The sequence below is a fragment of the Porites lutea genome, chromosome 5, assembly GCF_958299795.1.
Source record: "Porites lutea chromosome 5, jaPorLute2.1, whole genome shotgun sequence".
In the NCBI taxonomy this organism is placed as follows: Eukaryota; Metazoa; Cnidaria; class Anthozoa; order Scleractinia; family Poritidae; genus Porites; species Porites lutea.
In genome coordinates, this window is record NC_133205.1 from 26,378,027 (window position 1) to 26,404,788 (window position 26,762).

Below are 26,762 nucleotides of genomic sequence, written 5' to 3' on the forward strand. Positions count from 1 at the left end.
TTGAGTAATATTAAGGAAAGCGGAAGAGATCATGATATAGATGTTTCAGCTGTGTACTCATTTTGGTAACCTCAAAAAAAGCCGCCCACACATCATGTATAATAACTTTAATAACAGCATTTTAAAATCTCCGACTCGTTTTTAGCAAAATTTGAATGTTTTACAGAACGTTTTCCTTAAAAGATGCCTTAACAATAGGTGTAAAAATAAATTCTCTATTTTCCAATTGCCCATAATACACTCTGTTTGCCCCCCAAAATCTGCATAAACCATTGTTTATAAATGCTCCTGGGAGTATTGCATTTTCCCAAGAGCATTTTAAGACAATAAGTTATGCAAAATTTGGGGGGCAAACAGAGTGTATTATGGGCAATTGGAAAATAGTCAATTGGGGTTTTTGCACACGAGAGTATTCGGTGATGGTGGAGAGGGAACGGGAGGAGTTTTCCCTCTTTAACTATGCGAGTTTTTATTAATATTAGAGACCTTTATATACTAAGACGACGACGACTGCGAGAACAGGATTTTCTCAACACTAAGTAGTGCGCACGCCGTACGTGAACCATCGTTTTTGGCGGGAAAACGTGGAATCCATTGTCATTCTAAAACGGCTTGGAAAGTAAAATTTCGTAGGATTTTGATGACCTTTATCTGATAGGGCATGAATTTTGCGTCATTTCAGGCTCTGGAGATGTAAAACATGAGTAACTAACCATCTGATATCTACGAGAGGAAGAAAACATTATCTGACGGCATGGGTGCATGCTGTCTTTGGAAACTTTACCCGCGCGTAACAGGATAAGTGGGACTTTTTGGCCTTTCCAAGGGCATGACTGAATAAAATGGTGCATCTCTGCTGTGCTTTCGATAACGTGTGGCATGCAGCGATTTTTCGCATGCTTGACGTCCCCATTTTTTGTTTACTAAAGCTAGAGGGGCAAGCTTAGGGAGTTTAACGTTGTAAGCGGCATGATGTAGAAATTTGCATGCCCTGGATGTCGTAAATTAGAGTGCACAGACACAGCACGCACGAGAGAAGCCTGGGCGCCAATGATCTTGGCATGCCCGGCATGCTGATTTTTGTTGCGAAAGCCTGAGTACCAACTTAGTTTTCATGCCCGGCATGCCGGGCATTGAATTTCAAGTCTGGCATGCCCGGCATGCCGACTTTTGTTGCGAAAGCCTGAGTACCAACTTAGTTTTCATGCCCGGCATGCCGGGCCGGGGTGACAGACTTGAATTTCATGCGTGGCATGCGTGGCATATCGACTTCAGTTCTGTGTTTGTTCATGCTTAAAGCCTGGTTCTACGCTTCTCGTCTGAGGATGTATGTGGACGTGTCATTGAAATAAAATAGGGTAAGTTGGCAGAGAGGTTGAAAAACAAACCAAGATTCAAAATTACCGAAAATACTTTATTATGATATTTACAGTCCTCGGGACACCGAAAACAACCGCGCTGTGCTGTCATTTCGACCAACTGGTTCGCCTGAACATGTAGTTTGAATTGACATACATGTAATAAAACAATAAAAAAGGACTTAAGCTCACTTCTTCTTTACTTGTATTTTCATTTTGGCAGGGTTTTAACATAAATGAATGAATCAAATGGAACTTCATTTTGCCACGACTGAAGGAGACTGCATATGTGTACTACAAAGTCTACGCTTCGATCGATGACCTGCATCATTTCCATCATTTTCCATCTTTCACTTTCACTGAAGTTTATGAATCACTGCTCAGGTTGGAATTCTGTACGCTCTTCATGAATTTTATGGTTCGTTGAACAGTTTATTTGGGCGACGATAAACGTTTTGGAAGTAACTTGGTCCACCTGGATATTTCATCTAAGCTCTTGCATATGTAAGCTGAACCTGCACACAAACAAAAAGGTTTTATAAGAAGATGTCCAGCAGCATAATTAACCTTACGAAGAAGCACGGTAAAGGGACAATATTACAAGAGTTAAGCAATGTTCATTCAAAGGAAACAGACCATTTGAACGTAATACAGAACTTTTGTAAACAAGCATGAAAATGTCTAAAACAGCTTATCATTAAAAATAAGCTTTCAGTTAAAGTAGGCACATTTAACATTCCAGACAGACAAGAACTCAAAGAGAGGAAGTGAAAAACCTTGTACTTCAACTTCTACTTTATTGACTGATAAAGCAGAATTCCGCATCACATCAGTTTCAAAATATATAGCAACATTGTAATGAGACCTCAGAAAAAGTTTTGATATTGATAAAATTTCACCATTACCTAAGTTTAGGGAGTGACTTGATTAGAAAAGTAGAAGTAAAATTCCACATGGTGAAACAAAAAAATTTAAAGTTTTACATGGAAAGCAGATACTTCCCAACCATCCCTCACTTTTCAGATAATCTGTCTCTTTTCTCACATCTATTTTCTTTACTTTTCTTCCTATAACTAATAAGATGTATAAAACTTGAGAATGTCAATATTTTTTTACCTCAGCATCAGTTGGATTTTCGTTTTCTATGCTGCCATTCTTCAATTGTTGTAGTTTGCACCTCATGTGCATCGACCCAACTGGGCTTCCAATCAACAAGGAACTCCTGGCGATGCTAGTTAACAAATTACAACATAAAAACATCATTAGAAAATGTAACCGAACAGAAGAGGAGAACAATAGGTACAGTGTATGCACATCTACATGATTTTAAAACAAAAAACTAAGTGTTACAGAAAACTGTTTAGGACATTGAATGTAATATATTCTGTTTTGTAAATACGTATGACCCAACAATGTCAACAAAAAATGCAAATACATCTTCCTTAGTAACTGACCAAATAAATTTCTAAATCATCTCAGTACGGAGTTTGAAAAAAGTTGTTTGAGTGAGGCACGTCAGACTGAAATAGACTTTTTGAATCCTTTGGAGTGATTTGCCCAAAATTTCAAGGCAGATCATATCTCTAAGAGCAAAAACAGTTGTTGCCTACTGTATTATGGCAGCGTCAATGCACATACAATGTCTCACTCTGGGTTCATTTGTCTGCATTATGAGCCAGTAAAACAGGTAGGAATTTACATTTCTCTTCACAAATTACTAAGGGCCTGTTTACATGGAGGTGGGGGACCCCAGGTAGGTTAAGTAACCAGCCTGTCCGTATAATCTCTCATTTTAATGTGATCACATGTTAGGTGGGATAACCCGCCACATGTTACATCACCTACCTTGGGTCCCCCACCTTCATGTAAACAGGCTCTAAGTTCATATGGGAAAATTTAATGCTTATGTTCTTCTCATACAATCCTTACCATAGTGCATGAATAAAGGAAATATCAGATACCCAAGTCCAAATCATTCTACACACCCTCTCCCTGAACCAAAGAAAGACATGCCAACACTTAACTGTTTTTTTTTGTAAACAAAGAGACTTACTGTTCTTGCATTTACTCGCTCCTTGACAATTTTTTTAATGGGCCATTGCCCATTTCTTAGGGCTAATTGGTCCTGTACCATTGTCTGTCTAGCCAATGGATTCAAGTACTGCCCAGAATAGACCTATAAGGTAAATGTCATTATAAACTCATGTGGAATGAGAAAAAAATCTAAGAAGGTCACTGTATGCATTGACGATGGATCAATCTTTAATATGAGTTTAATAAAGCAAAAATATACAATTATGGGTATGCACTTGGTAAAATATCCCAAGGGGGATACTCTGGATTTCATGTGACAGGGATATGATGTAAGGATGTTTTTGGGTTTGAAATTTTTGGTAAGTATTTTTTGGGTAGCTTGATTTAAGTAGGGATTTTTTGAGTATTAAAAACTAATGTTTCTATTTCTCGTGTTATATCATTTAATGCTTTCTGGAAATTTTTAAGGATAAGAAATTAGGCAGGGGATTTTTTGGGGGTTAAATTTTGATCCACGGATTTGTTTGGGTTCTGAATTTTGCCCCCATTTGATCATCCCTGTCACTTGAAATCCAGAATACTTCCCTGGGTACCATATACATGCAACCGTATAATCTTAATTAATCATATCCAACTAAAATATAACTCTAAAACAATAATCAAAGTAACTTAATTTAACCGAGAAATACAGGTGAATCTTTGTTTATGATTGTTGCCTCTATTAACATGCCCTTCATTTTCTATTTGTGCTGTTTAAAAAAAAGTAAATACGAGTAATGAGGGAGCGTAACAATTTCAGTTATCTATGAGAATTTGAGCCGAATATACTGCTGTTATATTGCTTGCAAAAAGCCAAAAAGTGAAGAAGTGACACTTCTATAAGTCATATGCCAATAAGCAAACATGTAAACAACGGCAACAGTATACAATGAAGATTTGCATACAGAAAAGTACACGTTACTTTCATGGAATTTATTCAAGTGAGTTAGAGGACCCTTATTGAAGAAATAAAATACCATGTATATTATTTTGCATTAAACTTACTGTTGGGATTTCTTCCTCGCAATATTCCAGCCCTTGAACAGCTTCCCCTTCCTGATAATTATCAAGCTGGTTTTGAGCCATCCTCCTCTTTTTCAGGGCATCCAATGGCCAAATGGTTTTTTGTGGTTTAATAGATTCTCCTTGAATAAGTAAAAAGCAATAATGCATGCATATAACAAAAACAGTCATTATTTAGTCCCAGTAACCTACATTCAAGCACTTCTCCAGTGCTGTGAAGTCCATGTTCATTTAGCTACACTATTAATATATCAGGCAAGTCATAGGTTAATTTACATAATTATGGCTCGTATATCATAATCTTGATTTATCAAACAGTATTTTGGCCACTGTGCCATACAGACTTACTGGTACAATGACATACACTGTATTGACAGAAGACAATAAAGTTTCAAAATCAATCAAAATGCCTTGCCAATATTGTGTTAAAACAACCCACCACTGGGTTCCCTGAGACAATGTATTCCCTGTGAAAGTTATGGCAGTTATGAAGTTAACTGCTCAAATCCCTACTTGAAAGGATCAATATCAGCATGATTCAGTATATGCCATTCATGAACACTGTATCCTTAATATGAAAGAACATTCTGTACTCAGATTGGCTTTAGAATGTATGGGATTCCATATGTGTGAATAGTATGGTGAGTAGATCATAAAATTGTGAGTGATATGCTCAAAAATTTTTTTCAGACATCCTTTATTAATTGATTTTATAAACATCATTGTATGAACAACATATTAATATTAAAAGATAACCTGTATCATAAAGGCATGCATGTACTTGCCTGCCAAAAATTCACTCCACCACTGTTTTCGTTTGTCTAATTTGCTGTCTTGAAGCAGTGGGTGTTCAAACATTCTACAAAGTATCATACCACCAGGCATTATTACAGAAGATTTTTACAGGGATACGAGATCTCATGAATGAAAGAAGACAACTAAGAAACCAACACTATTTTCCCTTCAAACTAGCTTGAGATCTGCATGATGTCCATAGAAAATCAGGCAAATCTGAAACATCACATAACTCTACAGATGCATGATGTTTATGAAGTTTAAACTTTAACTAACAACGTATTACTAATTGTCCTCAGTATAGGGCAATTCGTACTGGTCTTGAAAAAACCTGGAAAGTCATGGAATTTATGAATTTCAATTTTCAGGCCTGGAAAGTCATGGAATTTAATCATCAGTGCTCCTAATCAAGATACATGTATATAATGTTTATTTTTCCACAGAATAATTGTGCATAAATGGATCTGATATGAGTTGTAGCTATAAACATCTCATATCCAACAAGCACAAGTGGAATAATTAATTGTTTTATTGAAAAAACCCACAAAATATAGAGAATTACTCCTGACTTTATTAGTAAAAACAAACAATATTCAATCGTTTTTAGTTTTGAGCAGCTGGTTAACTTAAGTTACCTGCATATTTGGAGAGCATGGTATATATGATGGCTCATATGTCATGATGGCTAATTAAGCTAATCGGAGCTCTAGCTAGAGTTGCATTATCTAATGATTCAGTTTTTTAAAACATATTTAATTTTCATAGTCATTGATATTATCACCATCATTATTACCATCACTGCTAATAAATATTATCATTATAATATAACAGGGTTTTTCCATGAACATTAAAAATTGTCAACATACTTGTTAATGTTTGACTTCAAGACATCCATATCCTCTCCATTTATAGGCATTACAGGTTCTACCAGTGAAGGGATCCCTTGAGGTTTTGCCTTTTTGTTTAATGGCAGAAGAAATGTTCACTAATGTTACACAAGTTTAAACTTTGATCACATTCTACATTATATACTTACTTAAAATAAAATTATTGTAAAAAATTATTTCAATCAAATATCCAATTTCATGTGGCTAAAACTGAGATATTATAAATGTGAGCCTCAGAATTATATTCATCAGATTAATAACATTCCCTATGACAATAAAACTGATGATACATCATTCAAAATAAACTTGACATAATAAAACAATGATTCGATATTAATTGTTTCGACGTGAGTAAGCTTTGCCTATTAATATTTAGATTCTCAAGGACTGATTGTGATTAGTTTCCTGGAAGAAATTGAATGAGATACAATATTATATTCAAGTTAAGTACAACTATTAAAATATTTTTCACAAGTTAAAGGTGATCAATTCTTCTTAAAAAAATAACATGCTTGCTTTTTTAACATATGCAGTTATGGTTAAAATGGGTTTATATACCTTAAATAATAGCACTCCATGTCTGTCTTCTTCAGAAATGAAGCTTGAATGGTCATCAGACCTGGGATTCCATTGGTCCTTTGCATATCTTTTATGGTGGAGTACTACATTACCTGCTCAGAAGAATATGAAGCATCATTACAACTACAGTCAAACCTCCGGTAAGCGACCACCTAAAAATGCAAAGACCGATCAGTGGTCTCAAAATACGTGAGGTGGTCGTTTACAAGAATTGAACAAAAGGAGGCCTAGTTTTTCCGAAAAGAAGTCCATGCACATCTATACTAATTATGGAAGATGATGTAATGCATGTAATGTATAATTTAATTGACATATAAGTTCCATGTTGTCACTCACATTCTTCGTATATCCTAGCATGCACACAGCATACATAGGGATCAATAAAAGAAAGCTTCAAGTGGTTGCTTACAAGAGGTTAAAAAAACAATGGAAAATCATTAACCTGCATCAGGTCGCTTACAGGAGGAGGTCATTTCGGGAGGTTGACCATGAGTACTAGCACAATATTTCTATTTGACGTCTTGCACAATTTTGTTGTTTTGGATTGGCAGTCACTTATGGGAGGTGGTCACCAACAAGAGGTGGTCACACATGGAATTTTGACTGACTATTATTATATGCATCGCTGCTGTTGGGGGGGGGGGGATGTTCCCGTTAAGCGCTCATTGCAAATGACTTCTAGTTAACTTTATTAGAGCCAGCCCATTCCTTGGTGGGGTCCAAAGGTGCTTTTCGAGGGCTATAATGTATGAATAAGTTAAATAAAATTTTTTAAGTTCTGGACCAATCAATTTTAATGTGTTCCTGCGTCACCAAAAAATCACTGGCACATTCTTGGCTTTTCACACATATTTTCATGATTATGATCTTACGAAGCTGAACGTCACTATATCAAGATCTTTTCAATGGGTATATACGGTCAAGGTGTTATTATTATCATAAAATTTTACTGAGGTGACAACAAAGTGGACAATCTGACTTTAAAAACTTACCTTCTGCATTTTTGTGCACCCAAAAATGATGCACATTAGCAAAATCATGGACAGTTCGTACAAAGGGTTGTAAAAATTTCTCAAGGTCCCATACACAAGGAATTAAATCTACATCAGTCACATAGGGGACTGTCTTCATCAGATCGGACAATTCTATAATGCAGATTAGAAGAACAAATTTGTTATTTGATACAGTTTGCTCCGAGCATTTTTTTTTGTCTACTAATATTGATATACTCAGGGTCTTAAAATAACTGAGAAATGAAGGTTATTTAACTTCCTTACTGTCCTTCAAATAGCTAGTCCTTCGCGTGGCTCGGATGAACATGTAAAATGGTGGTCCCGTCTCCATTAGGAGATGTAAAAATAGTATCCCCAATTAGCACTTTCGTGCTAAATTAATTATACATCGACACTCAAATAAAGTGTTTTTTTTAATTTAGTTATGCAACCCTGGGAGGGTAACCACCATAATGGCCTTTATGGGGAAGGCTCTAAACCCGAAAAAATTACCTTTTCCAGGCTTCAGGTACATATGAAAGGGTAGGGATTTCAATAGTTGAAGAACATGGAAGGGTAGGGAAATATGTCATTTGGGTCTGTGGAAGAGCTAACAGATAAATTTTATGGCTTTATAAAGTCCAAAAACTTTCCATTTTTGTGATTGATTCCTGTTTAAAAGACAGTACATTTACAGCAGTGAAACGGGAATGCAATTAGTTCTAAACAAGATATGTGGAATTTAATTAGAAAACCTTTTTTGTGACAAATAGGAATGGACCTCAGGGGGAGCCTCTCCGTATAAACATTTGTTGAGTACCCCCCACGGGGATATTAATTTAATGTAATTTAAGTATGCTACAAATGTAATACATGTGCTGTTACGGTATAAAACCATCATCAAAGACCATTAACTTATAGTTCCATTCATGTAAATAATTAATGCATGACAAAATCCTTGAACAAACAGAATCCTTGAATCTGATTGAGCCCATCATGTTTCTTATTTTTTTTGTTGCAAGACTGTGTTCAGTTATAAGCTGGTTAAGAAAAAGCAACTGCGAGCTGCCAGCCTATTATAATGACAGCAATAAAAATGCTGCAAATAAATATTAATAAAACATCCAGATGACATACCACATGGCGTAACCACGTCTTCTTTCCGGAAATGTTTGTTTGCATTTTCAAACATTCTGATAATAAATCAGAGGAACAAATTACAACCATATTTTTAACAAAAACAACAACAATCAGGCAAGAATTAACACAAACAATGCAAGCAAGTTATATTTAAACAATGCATTCCAAAAAAGGTTAATTGTGTAAAAATAAGTTTAGTACTAATTGTGCATTATTTGCATATCAATATAATTTAATGTTGTTTGTAACGTTGTTGTTAACTATAAATGTTAATGTTAAAATTCTTTTCAAAGTAATATAGTAAATTAATTGATAAAACTTTGCTAAGAACCAGCATGCAAAGAAATTAGTAGTGTCCAGCTACTTTTTTTTTATAGCCCGGGGCTAGTGGATTTTGCTATCGGGCTGGTGAATTCTGTTCTTAACTTGCCCGACACCAAGTGAAGTACGTACTTTGAGGAATTCAACTTACAGAAGAACTACGAAATCAATTCTGCTCATCAAAAAATTTTGGGGCTTGTTGAAATGACATTTGGGCTGTAAATGCTAGCTTCAGCTTGCCCGAATGGCAATATAAGCTGTAAAAATGACTTTCTTTGCACCCTGTGTAAAATTCATATCTTTGTGGAAGAAACTATACTAAAAGGCAGATACTTGTACCTGTCAATATCCTCATGAGTATGATGGACAATAAGAGTGTTTCCATAGACCTATACATATAAGGAAGAAAATCATTTCTGACTAAAGGTACAGGATTGAAGAACTCTTCTTATTACATGGAGGAGAGTGTTTTACTGGGAACTAAACCACTTGTAGATTCCATACGCCACTTCATCCGGGACCCGAGTGGCGTATTTTCCGTATGTCACCTTTGTGAGTGTCGTATCGTTCAATGACGTCACGCTTCCCGCCTTTTGCTTTTGTTGACTTGGTTTCTCCATATAATAAAAAGAACATTACATGTTGGCTCGAAGATATGAATTTTATGTTCTCGTGGCAAGAACAATATCTCACGAGTGAGCGAAGCGAACGAGTGAGATATTGTTCTTGCCACTCGAACATTAAATTCATATCTTCTCGCCACCGTGTAATATCCTCTATATATTCTTGCCCTTAAAATAATACGCAACACACTTACATTATGAAATATGTCCTCTGATATAAGGTACCCAAAGAAAGATACCGCCAACGAGCACTTGTTGTTTGAGGCATTGTCAAATTGTAGGCTCAGATTTCTGGAAAAGGGCCCAGGTGTTGAGGTAGGATTTGCAAGCAAGTGGACCAAAGCACTTAAAATATAGTTCGCATTCTCGCTGTAGCACCCCAGGTTGAGAAATCCTGTCCCTTGTTTAAACTGGTCATTTGATCCTTTAAAGACAAGTCAAGAACACTAACATCAATGTTAATGCATTGTTGATTTACATGTATAAAATCTATCTAACACTGTCCAAAGTAAGTTGCTAATAGCTGTAATGAGAAATCAAAAATGGACTTCCATATATGGATGAATTAGAATTCGGCTCATGCAAAAATAGGTTTTATATTGTGTTTTTGATTATGATGTTTGTGGGGATCTGAACAATGATCAACAGGCTCCAAAACTGCCCTTCAAAAAGAAAATGAGTGAGCCAGCCTTTAGGGAAAATATTTGTAATTGGACTAGGATTTCAACAAAAAATATATAAAAAATGCAAACAATAATCTCCCTTATTTCTAATTTCACTTATCCTGTAAATACACTTCGTACCTTGTCGATGGCAAATAAGACCCAGAAGGCTACAAGGAATCCGTTGCATAGATTCGAGATCTTTTGCAGCATTTTTGGAATATCGTGGGAGCTTGGTCTTCTCTTTATGCATCCCGTCATATATTACAGAGAGTAAATCGTCGGGTTGGTGGACACTGACGACTTGCCTGTTGTAGTAATCCTGCTTTTCAGCCCTACAAAAAGTAAAACAAAAAATTAATATATTAGTTTTGGGTTATTTGTAGACTCATATAGTTGAAACAATATCAAGCCTAATTAGTTGTGCAATATTAATATTGAAAACATCATTAATTAGTCCCGCAAATTTGTTTTGGTGCAAAGTTTGAGCATTTAATGTTTTATATTACTCATTTTTTCAGTCCCATATCGGTCTTTGATAATAGTGAAACGCAAAACCATCAATATGATTGATCACCTAATGCCCTTTTTTTGAAAAAATTGATGCAACTGGTAATGTCAACAATTTTTAACGTAAGGGCAGGAAAAGAACTTCAATGGGCAAAGTAATGTTTGTTCAAGAAAACAAAGTGATATTAATGACAGTGGAGTGAAATATTCTAAATATTCCAAATCTTCTAAAATTCAAAGACTGAATTATTGTTGGAAGCCATCTGCAGATCATCAGATATATGATAGCTAGTCTTACATGTACAGGTCCTTGTGTTTTTTCCTCTCATCTTTGAGGGCACTTATTGCCGCAGCATTTTTACCACACTCAAAGCACTTCTTTCGTAGGCCCTGGCACTGTGGACATTTTGCAAAAATGTGATTCTAACACGGGAGAAGAAACAATAATAACATTAGCGCAATTGAAAATGAAGAAGTTCATATGATTTATTTCATATATTATTAACACATTAGTGCAATATTGTTTATAACAATTTACTAAATAAATGTAACTTATAAAATCTGTATCTAGCCATAAGAAAAGGGAGAATGGTACATTATGAGATAAGAAGTCAACCTCTTAAAACAGCTTGATGGCAGAGAGATACAAAATTTTTGCATGTTTGAGTTTTCAAAGAGACACCCATGACCTAATGCCAAAATTAATGCTATACCATTTTGGGTCAGAGTAAATTCTTACAATACTATTAGTCAGTTACAATTTATATATTCTGAAAATGAATTAGAAATGCCTTATATCATGGAGAAACTTCCATCACATCATTATATTAAACCATCAAATTAACAATAAGACAAACCTTTGTTGGGATCTTAACTCTGCTGTCCCATAACTTATATAAGGTTGAATCAGATGTGGACAACCTCTCTGGCTTTTCGGCAAACACTTCCTTCTTAGATTTTACATGTAAATGAAAAATATCTGCATGGGGCATGGGCTCACTAAAAGTTTCCAAATAATTATGTAGCCAAGCATCAGCCTCAAGAGTTTCCACGGATTTTGTATGATGATAAAAGTTGTTCCCATGATAAATGACTTTTCCACCAACCTAAAAGTTTACATTACAGTCAAGCAAGAGGAAGGGCTGCACCCATTTATGATTTTAGTAATGCTCTATGTGATTATTTCACGTTGTCAGGTCAGTTTTGTGTACGTATGATAAGTACATCAATACAACACTATGAAAGGTGGAGAGGACACAATTGGTATAATATTGATCAAATCAATTTATGTTTATTTCATCAGGTGGCAAGTAAGTGGTCAACATTTGTGGTACAGTAAACACCCGCATATAAGAACTTAAAATTGGCATCTTAATACTCAAGTTTATAAGAACCTGTTCAGCCTGGCGCGGGATAGAGGTTCTTATACCAAAGATCACCCAAATTTCAATAATCAAAATTCTGGATTTTAACTGTACACGAGACTAAGAATATATTATTGGGTCTATTAATTTAGCTTGACAAGCATATGTTTGTTGTAGTGTAATATTTCTGTGAATGTATAATGCTATGACAAACTCTCAAAAATTAAGAACCTATTAATAACCTAATCAGCATGATTTTTCCCAAAGGACCCTGAAACATAAGAACCTGTTCAGCCTGATCTCGAAAATTCTAGGTTCTTATATGCTGGTATATACGGTGTTTACTGTACCATAGGTAGTAAGTTTCATAATTTCTTAATTATCAATTCCAAAAAAAAGGAAGAAAGGATATAAAATATGGTCTAATGTATTAATTTGCACTGCAATATCATGAATGATTTTTGTCTTAAACAGGGTCTAGGATTGGAGGCTGGCCCCAGGCAGCACATCTCTACTCAACATTCCCTCCAGTGCATTCCCCCTCCCTGGTCCGGGGTCATGACATCAAATCTTTAAAAATTCCATGGTCCCTTCAAAATTGGACTATTATTTCCTAAAGACATCTGGAAAGGGTACAGATATCAAACGCAACAGCCCAATATAATACATGTGAAGCCCAATAAAAAAATATAAAAAAATTTCATTTACTTACTCGGTAAAAGTCTTTAACCCGTTGATACCTCCAATTACTGATGTTGAACAAAACACATAAGCACTCCTCGCACAGTTTCTTTCCAAGCAACATGAACGTCACATTTTCTAACTCTTCTTCGTTTTCCGCAGAAGGGTTGCCAAACTGGTATAACAGATTTAATACGTACTGGTTTTGTTTGATGATTTCCGCAGGGAAATCACACAAACACTCTTCTTTTTCAGTCCTAAACATTAAACAGAAATACATCTCGATAGAAGATTTATCAACGAAACAAAACAACAGGAAAGAGAAATAATTAAAGAAAATGAAGGGAGATGAAAACAGTAATTAAAATAATACTTACTCCGAAAAACTGGCCAGACAGCAGTTCAAGGAAAGGTTGTTACATGTATGATGCCGACTGTACTTTCGCTCTACCAAGAGAAAGAGTCCAAAACGGAAAACCTTATATTTCAAAAGCGTACAGACATAAAAGGTAAATAACGGAGACATCAGTGTTTTTAATAACAGTCAACTTACTGTTATAGTAGACAGCAACGGGTATTTCCATGTTCAGTCACGAAGGTTTTACCTCAGTTTTTTTAGCAGCATATCCATGGTTGCAGCAAACTATGACATAAATAATCCTTCGCCAAAATACATACACGAAAAAGTCATACGCCAGCCCATACGCCATAAATGTTCGCCTGTACCCGAATGTGACGATTATTTCATATCTCAAATAGACATTCTTTAGGAACATTTACGATGGATAGTCCCGAGTAAATCCGGCTATCTTCGTCTGACGCACTATATTTTTGACGAAATATGTTGACGCGATTTCTGATGGCGACAAAAAATTTTTTGCAGGTTTTCATTTTTTAGGCTTGCAAGAGATGTGAGGTCAGAGGAAAATAAGGGGATTTGTGTTAAAACTACCGCTTATTGGTTAACAATGAACGCAACGGTACGTTAAAAATGTACAGAAACCACAGATAGATTGTTTACATTATGTTGCCCAGTCACTATAAATTGAAACACGACTGTAAATGGGTTTGCACGCAAGTGGTTTGTCACGCGAAATACAAGTGCTAAAAGATTTCTTCATCAATTCTTAATTTCTTTTCAGGACTCGACACCCTCCACGTGGTTCTTTAAGAAGATAGAAAGAAAAGTACACATTTGGACAACCAATGGTCCTATGAAGATTAAACTACGAGGTGACTCGGATACTTTGATTGTCCCTGGACCTGTGGAGGACGTGAAGGTAAGCATCGGCAAGTAGTGAAACTGTTCTTAAGAAAATAACGCGAAAGACGCAACTCACCTGTTGATGTATACTTACCTTAGGCACCAAAAAGTATGACTAAGACTGCCTTAAAAAGGATTTACAAGAACAAGTCTCCCACAGAAACTGACATGGTCATAACTTTTACCAAATACGGCGCAGTGGTCATTTTAGATCAAAGAAGATACGAAGATAGAAGATATGAAGATAAGATAGACGGAAACACTGTAGATGATTTGGTAAAATCAGTCCAAGATTTTCGCAAGCAAAACACCGAGCGAGAACCTTGTACAAGTAAGTGAGCTCAATTCATATATAACTTCATTTAAGCTAACAACGAAAATAGCCTCCCCTCGCTTTTAAAGTGACGTCATCAAACTACAAATTGAATTAGGAAATGTAAGGAAAACTTTAAATGCTCCAACTGTTCTTTGTGGAGCAAAGAGTAATGGGAGTTGTTCTAGGATGCAAAAACAATGCAGGAGCCCATAATGAGGAGCGAGCAACTCCCAACCACTTTATTTTTAGACACATTTTAGAGCACTTTTTCCCGCGAAAATCATGTAGAATCTCACCCATCAAGCGCATTCGAAGTATAAGGTATCATCAAAGGAAAATTAAACGTTGTTAAAAGGCAGAAAATATCATTTTTAGGGCTGTAGGTTTTGCTGACTGGTTTATGGAATTTAAAAGATATTCAAAATTCGCGCCAAGATCGTTCTAAAAATAAACTGGTCTGTAAAATCACCGTGACAAGAGCGCATGGAAGTTGGTCGTTCTGGGTTATGGGCTCCTGACCAATGTTCTAGTAATATACGTTGACCGTTAATTTCACAATGAATTAGTTTATGTCGTTTGTCTCCCATGTTACGCGGTTGTTATAGCGTTTCAATGTTGCTTATTAATTTACTGGAAATACGCGCGCTTCACGTTCGCTTCGCTCGTGAAACGTGGAACGCTATACTTTTTTGGTGTTCCTTTGGTTGAGATTCGTTAGCATACATTGCCGCCCGCTCAGAGCCCCTACCCCATTATGGTCTATTTTTTGGCCAATTATAGACCCCATATTAGTCACTTTTTGGAAAATGTAATTTTCGAGATCTCAACGGTCACTTTCTATATATGCATCTACCTTAAGCGGCGAAATGTAATGTAGCCTGTGTACAGACGTCCCCTCTCCCTTAGGAAAAATCAGGAGAGGATCTCCCGATTTTTCCTGAGGGGGAGGGGACGTCTGTACACAGGCTAAATGTAATGCGGTCAATTGTTAATTTTTTAAACAACAATTTCCTGATTTTTTAACCGAGAATCTTCCCATTTTGAATCCCTACTTACCCCCAAAATCCGAAAACTTGCGACCCCATTCTAGTAAATCTATTGAAAATGCGACCCCATTAAAGTCATTCCAGTCGTCAAAATGCGACTCCATCCAGTGGCACATCCCTATCAGCTTGTTGTAAGGGAGTACCCCCCCCCCCCCCGGCATTGCCTTACCCAAAAACAATGACAAAGTTAAAAAAAGACTGAAATCAAAATTAACTCCCTGACTGCCGTAAATCCTCTATTTTGAATGATTTCAAACACATTTGAAGGTAGGGGAAAACCGCTTAATAGACACGGGGGCTTATTTATTAGTGAAGAACAATATAGGAGAGGAGGGAGGCTTATTAACTATTTACGGTAATTACTTATTTAATAATGCATTTTTAACTATTGATTTAAGGTAAAAGGCAGCACGATGATAGCCCGCCCCCACCCAACGTTAAACAAAAACGTTTGGCGGAAAGGACTTCGGAGTTCGAGGAAAACATCTCTAAAGTGCTGTCAGCGAAACGCGTGGTACATGGCACTAAAGGTATTAAAGATTTTTATTCTTGTTGAAAATCAGTTGGGGGCTGACATCAACACAATCCTGTTGACTATCATCGCATGGTCTTTGAGGACCTTTGAGCTGACGCGCCCTAAATTTACCTAACTTTTGCGCAATAACTCGTTTGGAAACGCTTGCTACTCAGGCTCCCTTTTTTTGAGAGGACACAACTCATAAGAGAAGCATGGGTAACCACTCATCTGTAAGGAACCCCCTTGCACAAAACGTAACAGCTAACAGTGCACTGGCGGTATATTATGATTGTCCCCACAAATAGCAAAGGTTAGTCTAAGTGGGCAGACAAGAAAGGACACATTTCTGAAAGGGCTGCTTCATGGTATTTTTGGGTTCACTCTAGCCTGTCCTAATTAAATAATGAAATATGCAGTGTCTATGTCCTCGTCAGTCAACTGGTCACTTATTTATGTCGCACTTTCAGATGTTTTTAAAGTTTCACTAAACAAGATTGAAGTCAAATCGAATTATCAAACACGAGGGATCCAGGATGCCTTTGTAGATGTCATCGCCAAATCGGTTTCACTGAAATTTGACGAGACAGTGGTATATCTTGCGGCTGAGGAAAATCCACTGGAAAGAAGTGGGAATGTGAAAGAGACAGCAAAGTTCTTTGTTCTGGGGGGTACCCACTACATGTAAGTTCTCATGGACAAAACACAACATGCAACCTTAACTAGAAATCATTATTTAATTCCCGCTTCTACTTCAATTCCATTTCAGCACTAAGTAAGACCTTCTTAAAGTTTGATTACAAATGTAAATGCTTCAATTTATAACATCAAATTTCAAGTATGGTACCCAAGTAAACATCGCGTAGTTACAGAACATATCCATACCCCCCCCCCCTTCCCACCAGAGGGCACTTTTGATTTAGACCCCCTGCCCCCTAGAAGTTCCGTAATTTTTCAGCGTGGTTAGGGAGTGTCTGGATAGAATATTTCTGTCAAAAAGGTTGTTGCACGATATTATTATGCAAAAGATACTTTTTCCTGCAATAAAATGAGAAATAATCTTTTCATTCATGTTAATGTGGGGGCTGCGGTGGGGGTACATGGATATTTTCCGGATCTACACAATTCAATTTTATATTTCCATCAACCAAAACCAGTTATTTAACCTGACATAGGGAGGTTATGTACTACTGTAAAACCCCTGCAGAATATAATACTGGGCTGTAGTCAAGAACACTGCAATGAAAAAAAGTAATGTGGATTTATCATTTACGCAGATTTTATTGCGTGATGAAATCACTTGGAATTTGGGAGAGTTATTCAAAAGCTTGATAGTGCTATCCACTGGGTAGAGAGAATCTGCTGGAAAGCGCTATCCATCTTTTGAACAACTGGGGCCTGAAGTATAATTATTCAGTATATAGCTGGGCTTGAAGAATGGGGACTAAACTAACTAAACCATAGAGTGTACTATCAAGTTGACATCTACACAATGTTGTTGTTTTTTACAGAACGGCACTCAAGCGGCGTCAAGATGAAAACGGTACTGTTAACGCCCTGATCTTCCAAAACTTGAACGAAGAGGAAATTGTGTGGTTGGCCAATAGACATAATTGCATGCAACGTCGAACCAGCCAAATAACGGCGAAAGACATGGTAAGTATATCATCGCTACCTTCCTAACACATTACAAAAAGGACAAAGGCCATATACTCATGACAGACCGTGAAAATAAATGTCACATCTCACAAACACTTGTAAATTTCTGAAAATTTCATGTTTAAGATGTCATTTCGTGAACTAAGGCATATATTTTCTTGGGCTCTCATGAGAAATTTTCTTTGGCATTATTATGGATAACTATTAAATAACCGGTACATCTATTTATCTTGAAAAATTTAAAGTAATGGGATATTGTTGAAATTATTTATATTATGGTACATTAAGGTTTAATTTGTCCACTGAAAATTACAATAAAAACACTTTTCTGATGAATTCCATCTGAACATTTCTTCAGATCACAAACTTCAGAAGGCTGCTGATTGGCAAAAACAATGTGGACGTCGAGCCACCACATAACCCTCCACAGGACTGGAGGGTTATGTGTAACAGCATACTTCCAGCAGGAAAGGTAACACTCTTCAAATACTAATGAACTGTACTGACTTGACCTGAGTGTGCTTGCTGTTCTCATTCCAGCACTAGTACCTTCTTGACTGACAATCGGCAGACTGGCTGATTATGTAGTAATATGTACTTATCTTTTAGTTTAGCTTCTATGTCTTGTATTCTCTTATGTATTATTTTTGTCTTGTAATATATTACTAATTAAGAGGGCCACAAGTTTCTGCAAATGCCAATGAACTGTGCTGGCTTGACATATGTGTGCTTGCTGTTCTCATATGTTCTCTCTACATGGAAAAATAACAATATGGTCTATTATCTAGTATATCTTAGAAATTACTCCAACTTGGCAACTCAGAGGATCAGAAATATGTCAAAAAATGAGAGTTTATTTTTAATTAGTTCAAAGGACGGCAATAGTGTCAATAGACATTCCCATGTTTAGGGCTATAATTTTTGAGCCCGCATCTTCCTCTTTAATTATAAACACTAATACTTTCAATTTTAAATTCCAAGGACATCAATTCCTATAGCCCCTGGCTGTCTGTTGCACGCCTGGATTTGCCATCATGGCAACAGGCCAAAGAAGTTTTTAAAATGCATGAAAATGGAGACATCAAAGGCATGTAACTCTTTTAAGACTATTGTGAGGAAATAAAAAGGAGCAAAATCACATAATTTGATGGCATGTTACAGGTCACAAATGACATTCAGGGTGAATTTTTTTTAACCTAGGTTGATTCTCAATATCCCTTATTATTCATGAATTAGGGCTAGGTGACAAAGGAAGTTAAGAAACAACCTAGGTTAAAAATTTTAAGCTAGATTTAACTTGAAACATAAACACGTACTCTATTCCATTATTTTAAAAATGGTTATGAATATGAGAGTTACCTTTAATCCTCTGAAAATTATTCATTTGATTGAAATAAAATTTGTACCACATGTAAGTCCATGGTCTAAGGAGACTTGTGCTGAATCCTATCCCATCCTGGTAAACAAAATACACAACAGCAGCCATGTTAGTTGACATTACCAATGCCATAGCTTAAACTCGACTGCACTGCTTAAATGAGCACTGGGCTCATTCCACTTGTTTAAAAGAAGATTAAAAACGGCTTATAAATAATAATGGGCTTATACTGAATTGGAATATAAAAAGTGCTTTGAAATAAGCAATAACAAATTATACTGATGACTGATTACATTAGTTTTGCATTTACTGAAATATTAGCTTCAAATGTCACATTAAATCAAGTTCATTTCCATAAAAACTTACGGGATGCTTATACCTGTCTGGAAAGCTTATAAGTAGATGAGGATATAACTGGGGTTGGGGAGCTCACAATTAACAGTTTACAGTGTATAACTAATTCATTGACAAGCAAATTCTTTCTTTGGTTCACTAAATAACAATATTATTAATTCATGATCACACAAGTAATACATTCTATAACCAAAAAGATTGTTTGAGTCTGGACCTTTTTCTGCAACCCTCCTGCTTGAGATACTTTTTCAACAAAGCTATAGATAAATCATTTTGATAACATGCAAGGCAGTAGTAGAAAATTTCATTATACCTGGCCTGCACATTTAATTTTTTATTAAAAAGAGGTGTGGAGTAACAATATTATGTTTAATTTTCTCTAACTTCTTAATTTTCAAAGGAATGAGAGGAAAAGGAAGCTTCCTTAACTCACACAGATTGTGGAGAGAGATAAGTGGTTTAGATGGCGAGGAAAGAAGAAAAGTTTTAGACCGAATAATAAAAAAGGAATTAAACATCAGAGAGGCAATACAGGTGATACACTTAATAGCAGATGAAAACTGTTTGAATGCATTCTAATGTGATTCGCAGCAAAATCCCCAAAGTTTATGCAAAAAAATTGTAACGTTCAAAAATCTACCCTAATCAGTTCCTTGCTATCCCATAAGATGCAGGCTTATGGCAAGTATTAACACTGTAAAACTAAGTAAACATGTCAATACCATCTTCAGAGCAAAATGAATGTTAAAAACAAACAACTGAACGTTATTGTATAAAACAAATCCTCAACAATTCTCCAAGGTCTGTACTCTTATCAACCATAGAAATGACGTACGTCAAGATGTTCACAATTTTAAACATCACTTCTATGGTCAATAAGAATGACTAGAACATGGAGATTGTTGCCATTTATTACTTTACCGGTTATACAATAATTTTAATGCTACTGCAGGAAGCAAGTAACCGACGGAAGCTTAAAACTGTAAGAAGTGTCATACTCCAACAACTGGTAATGAACAATTGGGAGGATGCAGTTGACACTTTTGGCATCAAGGTGTCATGTGAAGCCTTGATGCCATTCACAAGGTAATCCTGTCTGAAATAAATTAAATAATAAGCACCATTTTTACAAAGTGAGAGGGTTTTGGCAGAGCTGCAGCTATAATCTTTATTTGGTTTAAGACGACAAAAATCCAGGCCCCAGTTGGATAGCAATATCCACCAGATAAATCACCATCCAGTGGAAAAGTATTGGCTGGTGTGGTCAACATAGCGCTATCCAGCCTTTGATCAACCAAGGCCGGGTGTTGTTTGGTAAAGAAGCATTTTCTCCAACGATTTTCTCTAATCTTTTAGCGCATCCAAATGATCAAATTGCAGCCAAAAAGAATTATAACTAATTTTGTATGTTAAGCTTCCATATTAGTTATCTAAATTGAAAGTTTACACTAACTCTGTGTTACCTTGACACAGCATTCAACATCCCGGCTCTGCCGGCAGATAATCGCCAGTTCCATTTACAGGGATGAAGTTTTCATGTTGTTCTAACATAAATTTAACTTCTCCCTCAGATTTGACGACATCGAAAAAGTGCCTGCTCTGCTATACGAATTTATTCTAAAACTGCAGGATGAACAAGAAGCAGGACAAGAGGAGGACTCTGCTGACGTCTTAACCTGGGAGGCAGAAGGAACCAAAATTTCCATGTTGGTAGGGACAGCCCTAGATCCACCGAAAGTCAAAGCTGAAGTGATTGTAGCAGAGTGTGTGAACAGTGATGAGGTAAGATTACATGTCTTGTCTCATATGAATTATCTATATACCAATCCTATAATATTTTGAATACCAAATTTACAGTGACTGCTTTCACCAGCAGTAGTCTGCATTTGGCATACTCCTTTTAACAAATTGACCACAATTTTCCATAATCTACATTCTTATAGACCATAGAAATGACATGCAGTTATGAAATGTTCAAAATTCAAGTGCAACCACGAGCCGCAGGTGAATGGTTTCACTGCAAAGTTTTGAACATTTTATAGCATCATTTCTATGGTCTATAAGAGTGTAAACCATGGAAAATTGTTGTCGATTTGTTTTTCACAACTTCATGTATTTTTAGTTTCCTGCAAAGTTTCTTGGAAAATCATGCATGACATGTTACATCATTTCCATGGTCTATACTCTCATAGACCATAGCTCTCGACCTTAGCGCACAGGGATTCTCTCAGTTATTGTAAAAAAGAAAATGGCTTCTTGCTCATTTCTTTCTTTATAAACAAAGCGCTTTTATTTATGTGCTTTTAACCAAACTGAGATCAATAATTTTTATTTATCAGTGTGCCACCAAGAGGACAACTAATGAGACCTGATGCCTAAGTGGTATTTTTTTTATCGATCTTATCCTCCCTTCAGTTCTCTCAGCAAATCTGGGAGAACTTGCATGAACGTAATTAGCCTGTTTAAAGGATTACATCTCCATTTTAAAAGGACACTTCTAATTCTAATCTAATCTATTATTCTAATCTTACTATTAATACAATTCCATCTTAGAGCTTCTCCAAGGATGAGATAAGAGTAATCATTCAAAAATTCCAGTCCAGACAGCTCCAAAGGCAAGTATTTGCCATCTTTACTTCCTTTGAACAGCTGGGGGGGCTGTTTGGACTGGCAAAGGAGCTCAACCTGGAAGCTGATGCAGTTTTACTGAAGGAAACTACCATCAGGTCACACAAAGTGACAGGTATTTATAACATTCCTAGACTTAAGAAATTTAATGGTAACAGCACGTTTATAATATGCATTTATGCAAACCGGTGACCTTCTGCACACAACAATACAAGAAAGCGAACAATAAAATTATTGTTTGTTTTTTTTTTCAATTCTTTGAATTTCCATGTCAGAATCTTAGTCAGGCACAAATTTCTTTCTCTGGCTATTTTACCATCACAAGATGAGACTGTTAAAGTGAATTAATTAGTGTTGCTGCCAACATCTGCTTTTATACACAAGTTGGTGGGTTCCTAAGAAAAAATGGAAATGAACAGGGCAGACTTTGAATTTTTCTATTAAGTGGACACTTGGGAAGGTTCGAAGCTGTCCGCTTAATAGAGGTTTCACTACATGTTAGACACTACATACATTTTTACACTGTCAGTGTTAACCTCTGGTCTGCTCTGTTTTTAGGCAGTTTATCAGAACTAAAATGCGACAAAAAATAATTAAAAATGATCTAATCAAATTATTTTGCTCTATTTAAATTTCAGACAAAGAACTACCAGCAACATGTGAACCTGTGATGCTACTTACAAAAATGTCCTCAGCCATCCAACAAAAATTCCACCTCCCCATACCAGAGCAAAAATTGGTGACCAATTTCTTCGACAATCTCCATGATCTAATGAACGTTATCAAATTTCCGCAAGATTTAGTGGTTGATACCACATTAGATGGTGAGAAATGGACCATTATATTCAACACTCATATGAAACTTTTCTTTCCTTTTAATACTAAGAAATTTGAAACAACCGATTTTAATAATTGGTTTGCCGTGGCCCCACCGATAATGTAAAAAGTAACAGCTGAAATCATTCCAACACTAGTACCTTCTCGACTGACAATCGACAGACCGGCTGATTATGTAGTATTATTATTCCACTATTATGTCATTTTACCATATAAGGTCAAGAGAACAAGCAAAATACAAGGCCGTAATACACAGTAGTGTCATAGTTTAACTGGTTTACGACAGGGCGAATACCGGTGGATGCAAAAGGAGCAACTGTGGCTGACAGAATCAGGATGTTTTGGATACTCTCATTAGAAAATAGAATCCAAAATACCATTTTTCTTTTGCAGTAAAATAATTAACCTCTCATTCAATGGTTTGGCATATAATACGCGCGAACATTTTGCTAATTGTTAACGTCATTCTCACAGACAGAATCAGGATGTCTCTGAATACTCTTACCAAAAAATAGAAGCCAATTGCCAGATAATTTTTTTTTGTAGTGGAATAATAAACCTCTTATTCGATGGTTTAGCATATAATACGAGCGGACAATTTGCTCATTGCTCGTATTTACTACGCAACTCGCAAAATATCCGCACGTATTATATGCTAAACCATCGAATAAGGTGTACATACCAGGTATGTACTTATCTTTTAGTTAAGCTTCCATTTCTTGTATTCTCTTCTGCATTATTTTTGTCTTGTGATACCTTACTAATTAAGAGGGCCACAAGTTAACAGTTGTCTAACTATATTTAGGTGTTACCCTATTTTAAAAATTAAAGTTTCATTGATTGATTGAAACAAAAAGAATGTCCGACACGGCGAATAAGAATTTTGAATATCAAGAATTACATATAAAGAATCAATACTTGCTATAAAGGTCATTGTATTACCTATATTTATCAAATAGTCCTGCTACCCATTCAGTCCACCTGCACTTGATTGGCATCTTCGTAATCCTTTGTTAGAACTGATGTCTTACCATAAATTATAAACTTACATTTGTAAAGATGTCCTCCACCTCGGATCACAGATTTGACAATCCGTATTTTTTTCTTATCTTACAGTCAATGTCGCCAAGGCAGTAAAAAATGGAACGATGGCAGTAATTGCCTCAGAAAGAGATCTGCAGTTGTACAAAGAGAGACTGTCTGGCATCCATGAGGAGTGAGATTTGGGAACGAGTCGCCCAGTCCCCCACACCACTGACCATATTTGACAGTGAACGTGTTTTTTTGCGTTAGTCAACAAAAACAAAAAATCTTCCATCGCCGGGAGCCCTAGCCTCCCCGCAGACATCCTTTGGGGTTCGTTTGTCACGCATTCATTTCTCCCCCACGGTCCGTGGGGGAGAAATGAATGCGTGACAAACGAACCCCAAAGGACGTCTTCTGGGAGGCTACGGGAGCCCTTGTGTGACTCCGGTCCAAGCGGGTACGGTTACGCCGGCGCCTATTCCCATCCGTAAACGGTCGTTGCCATTGCCACAATTGGTAACCAAGCCTTTAGGCATGATGTATGTAATATATTTCTATTATAGCTCATATGGGAAGGGTTAGGATCATCTGTTATAGCTTGCGAACAGCAGACGTTTCTCCTCGCTCATCGCCGCTGAGAGTCCCTTAGCAGCGATGAGCAAGGAGAAACGTCGCAGGCTACATTTGTTATTGATGTAACAGTTAAGAAAGACAGTTTGCTAGTGATGTACTTACTTGCTATTCTTCCGGAATTTTGGCGGGTCACGCTAGTCAGTAGGAGAGAGAAAAGGATACGAAAGGTCCGGGTTCGAGGTCCAGATTCGACCCTGGGTTGCAGTTTTCTTTCTTTTTAATAGAAACGCTTTCAACATGTCAAAAGTTATCATTTTTGTCTTAAAAATGGCAGCGACCGCATACGAAAGGGACAACTGCCACGCCGGCGCTCGAATATTGGAACGCCTGCCACGCAAGCTGATCGTGTAAATCTCACAACTCAATCCTCTTTTGACTGCGTTTGAAAGCGATTACCCCTATGTCGTTTCGAACTTGAAAATTTAATTCAGATGATAAGCTAAAAATATTTTGAACCAGCTATGAGATGTGCGCGAAATATTGTAAAATATAAACTTTATTTTTATATAGCTTCTTAGGAGTGGCTGGGGCCTGTCTGACACAGGCTAATGAGTTGGCAGTGGATACGCGAGAGAAAAATAAAACAGTAACAATGATTCCTTTCTATTATTGTTTAATTCTTTGGTTCTGTCGTCACGAATACCATCGATGCCGGGTGTACAGGTCACAGAGTAAAGGTCACTGCTCGGGGACTTCTCCATTGCTAAATTACAAAATCACACGGAATCCCCTTGATTTAATAGACAATTTTGTTGAGAGATTCCTGAATATTAGGACTAGGAGACACTTTTAATGCTTTTCATTTTATCATGGTGACCTGTACTCTGACCAGTGGAAAAGTGACCCCACTGTTTAAAATGACTCGACTTCGCTCCTATTCTGCGTGAACACTCTCTGATAAATGTATCAGCTTATGACCACGAGCGGCATAAAAACGCAGCCTGTTTAGTATTGATTTTCCTCTCCAAAACTAGGTGATGGCCTTTATCTTTCCCTGAGACTAAACAAAAACAACTAATAATCTTTCCAAGAGAATAATCAAACGTTTTGGCAATGTGTTGGGCTCGACGACGACTTCGGCTAAAGCTTCAAATTGGCATGCCGAGCATGCCGGGCACGCCAATCTGTGAAATAGGCATGCCGGGCATGCCAAGCCAGATTCGACATGCCCGGCATGCCGACCACGAATTTCTGCCCGATAGAGGTCTGGGGCTCAGTTCCCCATTCAGCAAGAGGCCTGGGCTGACATGACCTGGGCCATTTTTGCCCACCGAGGGCATGCGCCCGAATTTTACATGCCCTGAATATGCAATTTATTAGTAATGAAGATATTGAGTATTTTTTCATGCCTGAGCCTATGAAATATCTCCTAGGCTATTAATGTGACTCCTGGGCCGGTTTTTTAAGCTAATTTGGCATGTCAGAATAAAATTCATGCCAATTCCTTTGATTTAAAAAAAAACTGATGAAATTTTACTTTCCAAGCCGTTTTCTAGCGAAAATGTCTTCAAGTGGCGGGAAAAAAACGGTTAGAAGTTTTTATCATGTTGCGATGGGAGAGGGCTTAAAACCTCCTTCAATAAAAGTACGATAAAGCTTTCCGGATCTACATATTTTGGGTATTCTAGAAAACATTTTAAGTTAAAAATCTCGTCCTCGTATCGATTAAAAAAGGTCTCTATTTTTACATAATACACCGATTGTGGTTAACAATGTTCACTGAAACCTTCGTCAGGACGTCTGCAGAAAAGGATAAATAAATTCATGGTGGTTCTGCTGAAGGGGGAACTGGATTTAGTTGGCGGTGGGTTTGGCTAGCTAGGGAGCCTCGACCTTTTAAGCTATGGGTTTTGGCTGTTTGGTAAAGAAATTAGTATGTAAAGTAATAATTCGGTCACACTAGCAATAGAGTGCTACTACTCCAATAGCTAAGCTTTCTATTTCCACACTTACGTTTCCTAGATCTGCGCTCAATAATCAGCCATTTAATACAAAAAAGATCAGACTTTTTATATTTCTTCTTTTTCTTGGCACTGAGAATACGGCTGGTATTTCAAGCCTGGATATTGTCTGGGGCCATGAAATAAGTCCATTATTAC

The 26,762-nt window shown here is 36.8% G+C and overlaps 3 protein-coding genes and 1 long non-coding RNA gene across 8 annotated transcripts in view; 1 reads left to right on the forward strand and 3 right to left on the reverse strand.

Annotated features, from left to right (window-relative positions):
* The window catches only part of LOC140936325 (repulsive guidance molecule B-like), a 40,067-nt gene that overhangs the window by 8,748 nt on the left and 4,557 nt on the right, over positions 1-26,762 (reverse strand). The gene's annotated exons all lie outside the window — the stretch shown is intronic.
* Positions 1,394-14,602, reverse strand: LOC140937317 (uncharacterized). 3 transcript variants are annotated; one of them, XM_073386861.1, is made up of 17 exons: positions 13,562-14,602; positions 13,386-13,455; positions 13,040-13,265; positions 11,821-12,069; positions 11,262-11,386; positions 10,595-10,788; positions 9,986-10,215; positions 9,508-9,557; positions 8,845-8,900; positions 7,708-7,860; positions 6,695-6,807; positions 6,116-6,204; positions 5,240-5,313; positions 4,437-4,576; positions 3,412-3,534; positions 2,475-2,589; positions 1,394-1,873 (listed from the first exon to the last, which is right to left on the reverse strand). In XM_073386861.1, the coding sequence occupies exons 1-16, from the start codon at positions 13,590-13,592 to the stop codon at positions 2,482-2,484; spliced, it is 2,031 nt and encodes a 676-aa protein (XP_073242962.1). In that variant the 5' UTR covers positions 13,593-14,602; the 3' UTR covers positions 1,394-1,873; positions 2,475-2,481. The 3 variants fall into 3 exon arrangements, with proteins under 3 accessions (XP_073242962.1, XP_073242961.1, XP_073242963.1); XM_073386860.1 differs by having other exon boundaries at positions 13,386-14,602; XM_073386862.1 differs by lacking the exon at positions 11,821-12,069 and having other exon boundaries at positions 13,386-14,602.
* On the forward strand, positions 17,705-24,284 carry LOC140936327 (uncharacterized). Of its 3 annotated transcripts, none has more exons than XM_073385781.1 (7): positions 17,705-17,804; positions 18,166-18,279; positions 20,492-20,625; positions 21,111-21,321; positions 22,093-22,282; positions 22,806-22,991; positions 24,121-24,284. In XM_073385781.1, the coding sequence occupies exons 1-7, from the start codon at positions 17,766-17,768 to the stop codon at positions 24,222-24,224; spliced, it is 978 nt and encodes a 325-aa protein (XP_073241882.1). In that variant the 5' UTR covers positions 17,705-17,765; the 3' UTR covers positions 24,225-24,284. The 3 variants fall into 3 exon arrangements, with proteins under 3 accessions (XP_073241882.1, XP_073241883.1, XP_073241884.1); XM_073385782.1 differs by lacking the exon at positions 17,705-17,804 and adding an exon at positions 19,940-20,073 and having other exon boundaries at positions 18,189-18,279; positions 24,121-24,283; XM_073385783.1 differs by lacking the exons at positions 17,705-17,804; positions 18,166-18,279 and adding an exon at positions 19,810-20,073.
* On the reverse strand, positions 18,249-24,192 carry LOC140936328 (uncharacterized). Its single transcript, XR_012165378.1, has 3 exons — positions 24,054-24,192; positions 19,167-19,263; positions 18,249-18,559 (listed from the first exon to the last, which is right to left on the reverse strand). It is a non-coding gene; the product is annotated as an uncharacterized lncRNA (long non-coding RNA).